The sequence below is a fragment of the Empidonax traillii genome, unplaced genomic scaffold, assembly GCF_003031625.1.
Source record: "Empidonax traillii isolate 1590-97213 ecotype Southwest subspecies unplaced genomic scaffold, ASM303162v1 scaffold741:size898883, whole genome shotgun sequence".
NCBI lineage: Eukaryota > Metazoa > Chordata > Aves > Passeriformes > Tyrannidae > Empidonax > Empidonax traillii.
The window spans coordinates 365,907-376,537 of record NW_020955934.1 but is presented as its reverse complement, the minus strand read 5'-3'; the positions used below and the strand labels follow the sequence as shown (position 1 = coordinate 376,537).

Sequence of the window (10,631 nt, the reverse complement as noted above, 5' to 3'; positions counted from 1 at the left end):
TTTTCAAATTAATGTATGAAAATATTCCATTTAAACTTCAATAAATAATTTACTACGCTCATCCTACTGACTCGATAAATTATTTGCATGATACATTTTCTCATCAAAAGGGAGAACTTTCTACTTGGAATTTATCTAACTTTTCCTTCCATTCTCCCCATTTAAAATGACAATTTCATTTAAAGCCACGCAGAGAGAAGCAATCTCTCTTCAGACTGCTCAGGAACGTGAAACAGAATACGTTTTTTGAGAATTTTTCTCTCAGTTTACATTTTTAAAATAACCTAGTGTAGAACTATTCAGTAATAAGGAAAAAAGGTGCGACAAAAAGAGGAACTCTGGGAAATGTCAGATAGGAGACAAAAAAGGGCAACTTGGACTGAGGTACAGTAGCCAAATCTACTTTCCAACCATCCGTTTTTCTTGCAATGGTGATGCCCCTTCAAAAGCTACTGTCCACAGAAGAGCTCACCTCTTCCAGCCCAATGCTCCGCACTTTATATTAAGAAAACATTTTGATGGAAATACAGTATGACAAGGAGCTTTTTTACCAGATGCTTTATTTACTTGAAATGATTTAATTGCTTTGACCTAATCCAGACCCAACCTACAAGACCAAAATCTGAAGTGCATGAAAAGCAAAAGAAAATACCAAGGCTTTTGAGTTGTCTCTTTTTAAGGTCTATAAGTTTCTTAATTGTATTTCTGCTCTGATCAGTTTTCTAAACCTTAAAGAACAAAACCACTACCGATTCCAGTAGTAAAGTGTATCAAGGATGGATATTTCTAAACCATCATGAATTATTTGAGTGCCAGATTAACCAAAAATTTCTACAATACTTTTCTCTCTACAAACTCTTGCAGAAATTTTTACTGTAGTGTCTGAATAACTGAAGCATAAACTAAATGAACAAACACGCCCCTTTCACAGGGTAACAGTGATCAATGAAGGAAAAAAAAAAGCTAAGAAGAGGCCATATAGAAATGGCAGTGCTAGAACAGAATGTATAACAGTCATCAATACTGACGACTGATACATTCATGTTATCTAGTAAATAAGCAGGAACGCAGATATGAATGCAATTTTTTTCTTAAAAAATACTATTTTAATAACTCTTTGCAGAGCATTAACATCTGCATCCACGTAGCTTTTTCTGGTGGTTTCCTCAAACAGGCAAACAATTGCAAAACAAAAAATTTCCCCTAAAAAAAATAAAAAAGAAAAAGGTAAAACTCTTTATATAATCAAGGATCATTTCTTGGGATATAGCACTCATTTTATAATTCCAGGGACATTTGTTCTTGAAAGCTGTTTCCTGTAAAAAAGTCACATACTCCAAGAGGGCAATCTGCTCATAGCCCCAGTGGTAAATTAGAAAGGAGCAGAAAATTTTTGAGCCAATTCCAGGATGATCATTTAGCTTTGATTCTCTCCTGAAGTAGAAAGGTTTTGATACACGATTATCTTCATTTTATCAGTACCTCACACTCCCAAATGAAGGGGGCTTTGAAACCCTCTCTTCCCACTTTAGTGGAGGGTGAGGGGCAGACTGGCAAGAAAGAATCAGAGCATAGTTCACATGTACATGAGGTCTGAGGTACAGACAGAAGCTGTAGGTCCTGGAACCATGAGGAATGGTTCCAAACATTTTTCTGCCCCGTGAAAACAACTGAAATAACTGTTACTAATTTAAGCAGACTAGCAGTTTTCCAGGGTGCAATATATGCCTTTATGGCTACAATTTAGGTCTCAATGGGAATGTTTTTACACTATATATACAGTGAAAACAAACAAACAAACAAATTTACCTGATCTCCTAAGATTTCATAGAGTAACATCGTGAATGTTGACTCAGTTTGGCTCTTTAATAAGCTTTCTTTTGAATTAAGAGATACAAAACCAGTTCCTCCCTTCATGGGAGCACTTCACAATACATGCTGTTATGTGCACTACGGTACTCGCAGCAGCACCAACTTCAATGCAAGAAAAATGCAATTGCACATCCCATATTAGCAGCACATTGCATTGATACTGAAGAAAGCTTAACTATTTACTTATACAATTATTAGCATTGGCTTTTGCTAATTAGCTGGTGAAATACAAGTATCTGTGTGACAAAAAGCAGCTCAATTGAGAAAAGTAAAATTTCACAGAAACAGACACATTGCAAGGAAGAAGAATAATCTGAAAATAGATTCAGGCTGTACATAATTTATGAAGATTTTTCTTTTCCTCTGTAGTTTACAAATAGCCAAAAGTCAGATTACTTTGCTGTCTAGTTTTAAGATCTCATCAAATGTGACAGTCCAAACATGTAGCTTAAGGTGCTGTAAAATAAAATTAAGTAAGTCCACGAAACTATATTGTACTAGGACTTTTCAGCCAAACAAACCTGTTCAGATTCAGCCTCAAATCTAGCATACCTGATGATTAGACAAGGTTGGGAGAAATAAAGCAAATATATTTCTGAAGTACAACTCAAAAAACCCAACAAACAAACAAAAAAAAACCCCCTCCAAACCCACTAAAACCAAATGTCTAAAGCCAGAAGATACAAAAAGAAGAAAAAAAAAAAAGTCCAGTAGAATTATTCAGCAAAACAAGTAGGTTTTCTCCTAAGAATTAGGAGACTGTTAGATACAGGGTTTCCTCACCATATCATGGAATATATAGCAGTCTCTCTATAAGAAAAAAAAAAAAAGGCTTATAATACCCCATATCATGTATAAGAATATGAAAGAAAAGTGCCCATTGTACTAGAGTTCCCAGGAAAGACCTACTTCAGTTCTAAAGTGCTACAAGTCTTATAAAGTAGCTACAACTATTCTGCACTGAAAGATCTGCTTAACATCTGCACAAATGCACCCTCTCTGCTAATTAACACCTTTGCATTTTACACACTCCGATTTAAACAGCTGAAAAGTATGAAATACTTACACAGCCTTAGAAACCCAATTTCCTGGGGAGCAAGAGCTGGAACCAAACTTACACTGACAATCAGCTTTTGGATGACATAGGTTCAAGACAGTCAATTTTTACAGACTCCCACATTTGAGGCCTACTATTGAGCTCTACCACCAAGGCTGTGCAAATAAGCGTCCTGGCATTTGCTAAAGAGCCCGTCATTCAAAACAAATCAAGCAGGTGGAGAAATAGAATTTTTAGCATCTTTGCTAAAAGCTACTAAAGGAATGATGATTAGAGAGTTGCTGCACGAAACAGAATCAATCTACGATTATTTACTAAGATAATGGCACAGCAGTGGAAAAACATCAGGAAACAACAACAACAACAACAAATCTGTATTTTGTTTACACATCCAGTTCAGACAAAAATCAGGAATTTTAATACTGCATTCCTCTGTAATAGAAAATACTTCTATAATGTAAATTGGATATGTGTCATGTGCCCTCTGAAATCACGAGGAACAATTCAATTTTATAGGAAGAATTCAAATTAAATTAAGTGCAAGAGCAATTGTGTATGTAAAAATCTTATTACTATGGTAAGATGCCTACAAAGTCCATACCATAAATACAGCATTTTCTAATCAGTAAAACTAGACCAAAGGCTACAGGAATTAAGAGTCTCTGATTCCAGTACCACCACAATAAAAACAATCCCTGATTATTCAAACTGTGGACCATGCCAAAAAAGTAATTAAAATTTTTTGATCACAAGAGCTAAGAGTGAAGCCATCATCTTGATATTATCTCTGACTATAATTCATATAATATAAGCAAGCACTGAGAACATTTATAATTTGTGCTTTTACCACTGTTTTTGGTTTTATCTGAATGATCATTACAAATAGTCTAACGAGTTTCATTTCATCAACTACCTACTGATGATCAAGACACTACAGACTAGACTTGATAGTCAAAGACAACTAATGAAAAGCACTTCCACAGACATTAGAATGACAATTGTTCTTTAGATCCAACATCTACATTCTCAATATATAAATTTCCTTTTCACTTCTTTCTGCATGTGAAATCAACATTAAAAATAGACATCAACTTTAACAAAGGTCTAGCTGAAATTTTAGGACTTTCAATTTTGTGAAAGTTGTATTATGCCTATTTTTACTTAAGCTAAAAACTAATAAAACCCCACCAACATTTATGATTAATTCTGCTTTAAATACTTATTTGCTACCACCTGCAATGTTGAAAAGCCATTAAAAATGCCACTAAAACAAGTTTTCACTTGCAATCGGCTTTAAAGAAAAAAACAAGTAGGTAGCTGTGTTCACTATCCTGTGAATGTCAAGCCTTGAAAATATTACTATTCTACTAAATACTGAGTTGCTTCCCAGTGATTGTCTACGTGCACTTCACAACACAAAGCGTTTCACACCGGGCAAAACCAGCCTGGTCCAGGCAGCTGTTCCACACAGCTATCACACAGGGCCAAAGAAATCCCTGCTTCTCACCAATAACACCCTAGGGTGCCAGTGACACTCGTGAATGGCAGAGAGAAAAAAATTATCCCACAGGAAAAAAAGTCACCATCCTCTGCAAAAAGGTTATTTCAGAATCCACCACTACAGTCTCTGCAGTTTTCACTGGCATGGAAATTAGGATTTCTGCCTGCTTAACGCTTAAACCCAGATCTCAAGCACGAAGATTTGTCCCTAAGAAAAGAACAGAAAATCTTCAAGGTCACTGAAGTTTTGTAAGTCTGTGGGTCACTTTGATTTAGATACATAATGGGTGAAAATACTGTCAAGGTAATAGCTACATCCCTGTGTCATCTATCCTTGCTGGTGGCCACAACTGAAGCTGTTCAGCCACCCTTATTTCTTCCTTCTTGTAGCCATCCTAGACCACCAGATGTCCATTAACTCTTTCTAGATATTTTATGGTTCCCTCAGTGATGGCAGGTTTGGAGTTAGCACATTACTGTTCAGAGACAAATTCCTGAATCCTCTGTAGCTCCCTTCCTCTCTTCACCCCCAGCCCCCCTTTTCCATCACCTACAGCAGGGTAGGCAGACTTCTCCAGAGCGTGAGGCAATTTTTGACAGTGTATCATCTCAAGAACAGAGTCTACAGGACATGATTAAGTCTAGACTGTGAAGCTATTAAAATAACACAGTAACTACCTCAATGTAGTATTACTGCATATATAATTATACTGACAGATTTTCATTTCATCAAAACAGAAGAGCATACACTTGAATTTGGCTCTCAGCATAACTTATGTTACTATAATGGGGCAATTGTGTGTGTGGGGAGGGGTGTTAAAGATAAAGAAGCTTCTAATAGCAAAACACAGCTTTGTTTTACTAATTTAAGCCCAGACTAACATTCCTTGCTACATAATACTGGCCACACTTCTAAAAACAAATAATGAGGTAGTATTTTTCCCTCCACACTGACAAAAAACTAGCACTGACACAGACTCAAGTGTGAAGCATTTTAAGCAGGGTTACCTCAGATTCATCTGTTGATTCCTCATTAGACCTGGTTTCCTGAAAAGGACACAAAGGACAAAGGAGTAATTAGCTAAGTACACACATAACTGAGCAGTATTTCCCTTTTAAAAGTACTTTTAATCCTTTATTACAACACAAAAGACAAAGCAGAAGCAACTCAACGTTCAGTTTCATCCTTTCCGTTCGTACCCAGTTTGTTCTTGCACTTGCACTCACGTGCCACACTGATACTCAGGGGCAGCAGTTGACTGTGACACTGCTGTCAGCTTCCCTAAAAGAGTGATTGGATCACCTGAGAATCTGTCACCGTGACAGCTTCCCCCCTTCCAGAAGTGGTAGTAAGTTTTGCAAAGAAACTGCCCATATCTTGACCTTCAAGGCAGAAAAGCGTTCTCAAGTTATCCACAAACTAGCTTTGCTATTCAACTATTCAGCTTTTAATAGGCTTATTTTAAACTTAAATAATTTCAAACCATTTTCTACAGAGAGCCAGCATTTAATGACTTTCTCCTTTTCATCCCATGTCAGTGCAAGACACGTGGCTTTCACCTGCCTTTGAAACAACTGTACCTTTAAAACATCTCTCTCTGGCAAGACAATGATTCTTAGCACCCTACAAAAAAAATTTTTTTAAGTCAACTCCTTCTCATCTCTCATCTGCCCACTGAGAAAATCTGCTGATGCAATGCCTCCTCAAAGAGGTCAGCAAAATGAAGATTTACTTAACGTATTTATCTTTATCAATAGCAATAAACGATTACAACTAATACACTGGCAGTGAATGTAAGCATTTTAACAATAAAATATGATATAAACAAAGAACAAGCAAGAGAGAAGGCAGCATTTCAAATCTTATGATGTGGTCTTTGGACAGTAAGATTAACAGGTACAGAATTTCACCAGAGAAGACAAAAAAAAAAAAAAATGACACCATCACCAACAGCTTAGAGAAAAACAGAAGGGGAAAAAAACCGAGTGCACTGACAACCAGTATAATTTTTTTGTCGCATTTATTTATTTATTTATAAAATACCCTGACTGTGACCTCTAGGCAAAAAGCAAATGTCTCCCTTGCGTTAGTGGGGGCTCACCTTGGTGCCCACAATACATCACAGCAGATGGGACAGAAGAAAAGCAGCACCTCTACTTGCCACTGGAAGCTTAGTGCACGGTGTTACCATGATTACTGACATGTTTCCTCCATTTTACTCACTACAGCCCTGGCCCACCTCTAAAACACACATCTCATAGAAAAGTTATCTGTGTAGTCTGCACTGGAGACGTGAGTTGGGAAATAGCAAGTATGAAGAAGATGGGACTCAAGGGAAGATGATAATCTTGCCAGTAAAATCCTGGCATCCTTTCAAGTTCAGGTTTGACTTTGCAGGTACAACTATTTGTCTGTCACTCTCCCAGTCCCTCATCACAAGCTGCAGTCATCTTTCAGGAAACTGGACGTTTGTTACATAGAATCTTTGTGCATCTTAAATTCTACTTAACAATAACCAAATCAGGACAGAACTAAGCACTGTGGTGTAATGTTGCCAGCCTGTTGGATAGGCTAGAGTAACACAAGAAGTCCAATGCAAACTATCACCAGATTCCTAATAAAAGAAACTAACTTTCTCTCTTGAATACCAGGAGTTGCCTCCTCAGCTCCTTAATAAGTCAAAACTATCAGAACTACTGTTTTGATACACTGATATAATTCACATAGTTCATTGTAATATCATTCTTTTAAAAAAAAAGTAACTTAAATCAGCTCTCCCAAACAAATAAACAATTACAGCAAGCGACATTTTTGGTGGTACATGAGACTTGCTACTGCAGCTACACCACCTGCATCCACAACTCATGATTCCAACTGCTTTAGCTATCCAGAAGAACAGAAATGCACGTAAAGCCAGTGACAAATTTTCAAGATGAGCTCACAATCTACCACCACGCAGACAGACCAACGCACGTGCAGGGTGGAGTTAACACCCCACCTGCTGAGACAGCAGCTGATACTTACACCCACCTGAGTCACTTAACTGAGCTGTAAGTAGTTAGGTGCAAAGGCACCACTGGAAAACGCTGGCCTACAAATCAGGGCACACCAGTAGTTGATTGCAATAATCAAACCGTGTAAACTAAGAAAATATCAGTCTATTTTTATTTAGGACATCTACTATGCTATCCCTACTTTATTCACAAGGCACTGCAACCCCAGATATTAAATTTCATAAAAGGCACACAAATAAAGGTAAATGCTGCATGGCCTTTAACTGCAGAAACATGCAAAAATTCAGAGGGAGCCTTAGCTTAGGAAAGAAATGCAGAAACCATATTTGTTCCCTAAAAAGAACTTAGCTGAAGGTGCTTAGAACTGGCACTTACCTACTAACCTACTTTGCTAGCAACTTACTGTGAAAAGCTTTTTCCCCATGTTCTCCCACTTAGGTAAGCTGGAACAGTAAACTGTAGTTATGATTGCCCTGGAGTTTTGTTAGGTTCCTTTCTCTTCCCTTCAAACACATGAACTGAAGAGATTATCCCCCACTTCTACTTTTTAATAGCCTTGTAACTGTGAAAAGAAAATCCCTTAACAGGGATTTGTAGACAACCACAATCCTAAATCATGTAGGAATAGCTGTCATTGGTAGGTCTCAGACTCTAGGGGAAAATCAGCAGTGCACTTCAACCAGCTGGCAAATGCTGTTTTGTGGGGAAAGGGAACACAGATGAGGACAGCAGAGCAATGCGAAGTAATCTCCCACCATTATAATATTTCATTTAAACAGATCCAACATAACTTCTCAATAAATTCTTAAGTGGGCTTTCCTATACGGCGGATATAAGGTTTTCCCTTCCCTGCCTTTACAAACATTAAATGCCATCTATATATATTTAGGCCCGTAACTTGAAGCTGACAGAAGGGGAAAGCCACAAAACTTGAGTTTTAAAGAAACATCCATGTACAACACACACATCCCTCTCAACAGAGATGTACGTGTTCCCCAGAGAAAATAAACTAAAACAAATACAGTAAGTTTCCTACCATAATCCAAAGAAAGCAAAACACAGGCTAGTTTAATCTCTTACATTATTAGAGAAGACTTGTCAAGAGTTGGTATTATCCTGAGAACTCTTTCAAAGGCTGCCACACTTAAAAACTTACCAATCCTGGGAAAGAGGCCTCCCCTAAGGAATCCAACCCCTCCCCAGAAAACCCTGACAGCAGAGAAAGTGGAAAACATCTGTCAGTTTCTTATTTAGGCCATTTGGAGTAATTCTAAAACTTTCCTTTGGAGTAATTCTAAAACTTTCCCTCCTTTAGGTATTCAAGACACGACAAACATGCCACAGCTTAGCTGCCTGTCCAAGTTCCGGCTCAGCAAAAAAACCACTGAGAATATTTGTAAAAGGGCCGGCAACTGCATTTCTTGCTTTACTTTTTTTTTTTTTTTTTTTTTTTTTTTTTTTTTTTTTTTTTTTTTTTTTTTTTTTTTTTTTTTTTTTTTTTTTTTTTTTTTTTTTTTTTTTTTTTTTTTTTTTTTTTTTTTTTTTTTTTTTTTTTTTTTTTTTTTTTTTTTTTGGGGGAAGGATCGATCTAGGGCACAGGGAGATTTTAGGAGAACACCTCCTTTAGGTCGCCAGCACCAAACTCCTCAAGTTCTGTCTCAGGAGAAAATTCACCAGTTGAGATCAGCTTGGTCATGTCACGCGTGTCCCCTGATAGACAAACCCTCCAGCCCTTCACCCTTGGCTCCAAAGCGGAGCCAGCTAGGCTCGTAAAGCTTCCCTCCCGCCCAGACCCAGGCTCCGCCGCCTCCATCCTCCCTGCCGCGCCCCGGGCGCAGCCAGGACCGCCCGAAGCATCGCCCCGCCGCCGGCCCCCCACCCACGGGGCGGGCTGACCGCCTCGGCCTCTGCTCCCACGAGCCGCCCCAGCCCCACGCTCCGGCCACAGGGCACCCACGGGCTCTACCTTCTCCTCGGCCTCCGCCATGGCGCAGCCGGGCCGCTGTCATGTGAGGCGCAGGAAAGCGGCGCGGCCGAGGCACGCTGGGAAATGTAGTTTCGGAGGGTAGGGATGTTTTGTTGTGGGGTTTTGTGTTTGTTTTTGTTGGGGTTTTTGTTTGCTTGTTTTGGAGGTTTTGTTTGTTTGTTTGTTTGTTTTTTGGGGGGGGGGGGTTTCCTCCCTTTTTTTTTCCTTCCTCGGCCCAGCCGAGGCGAGGTGGTGATGCCTCACAACCTCAACAGAGGGCAGAGGCAAGGCTGGGCCCCACGGGTCGAGCACGGCCGTGTTGTCTCTCTGCTCTCCTCAGCTGCGAGACGCTTTTTTAAAGCTGAATTCCGTTGATTCTGTCAGGTGTCCCAGCTCCGTGGTACGGCCAGGTATGGTGAGACTGCTGAGCTGGGCCCTGGTTAGCGAGGGCCTGGGTGTAGCTGACGCCCTGAGCCGCTGGCTGCGTCCCGTGTCTGCTGTCTGGAAGATGCTGCGTTTTGGTTTTTTAAAAGCATAAAACTAGACTAGAATGCCTTGCTTGCGCCTCAATCACATTCATTATACGTTTAAAGTCTAACCAAATCTAAAAAGCCCTAGGCAGAACTTTCTTCTCACTTGGGTTTTGCCACTGGAGCTATTCAAGATCTCAGTTGGAGCCACGGTGTTAATGTGCCCTTGGGATCAAAACCAAGAATTTAAAAATATGCAGTTCACTTTTGGCAATAAAAGAGAAATCTTATAACACCACAGTGCAAGGCCATAAGGACCTTTAGAAACTAATTGCCAGAATTTTGACTGAGAAATGCTAGAACTGTCCTTTAAAATCACACTGAAAGGTGTACACTGGGGTGAGAGACAGCTATCGAAGTCACCAGTTTCAGTGTAAGAACAAATGGAAATCGCTATCCTGAATGCATTTAATTTGCAAACAATGTTAGAAAGTATATGAACTATCAAGGTACCACGGCGAAGAAGCCTTTAAATGTCATTTTGGCCTTATAAGCTAAAGGATATCTACAGAGAAGGAGATGTTTGGCTGCCATTGTGCAAAATATTGTTGAGACCACACCTGGGTATAATGGTAAATTTCAAGTCACATTGGTTACAAAAAAGTTAAATTGAAACTGGAAGAGGCCAAAGAACCACTAAAAGGATCACAGAAATTTAGGGTCTATTCTGTTGGAGAAGACTGATAAAAAG

General features: G+C 39.1%; 1 protein-coding gene across 3 annotated transcripts in view; it reads right to left on the bottom strand.

Moving 5' to 3' along the window:
* VPS41 (VPS41, HOPS complex subunit) overlaps positions 1-9,494 on the bottom strand; it is a 95,422-nt gene extending 85,928 nt beyond the window's left edge. For 2 of the 3 annotated variants that reach the window (XM_027900593.1, XM_027900595.1), the window contains exons 1-2: positions 9,411-9,446; positions 5,438-5,476 (exon numbers count right to left, since the gene is read on the bottom strand). In XM_027900593.1, coding sequence (XP_027756394.1) covers positions 5,438-5,476; positions 9,411-9,431 — 60 coding nt within the window. In that variant the 5' untranslated portion in view covers positions 9,432-9,446. Of the gene's footprint in view, positions 1-5,437; positions 5,477-9,410 lie in introns of all 3 variants that reach the window. The other variant, XM_027900594.1, reaches the window with a different exon arrangement.
* Positions 9,495-10,631: the final 1,137 nt, after the last annotated feature.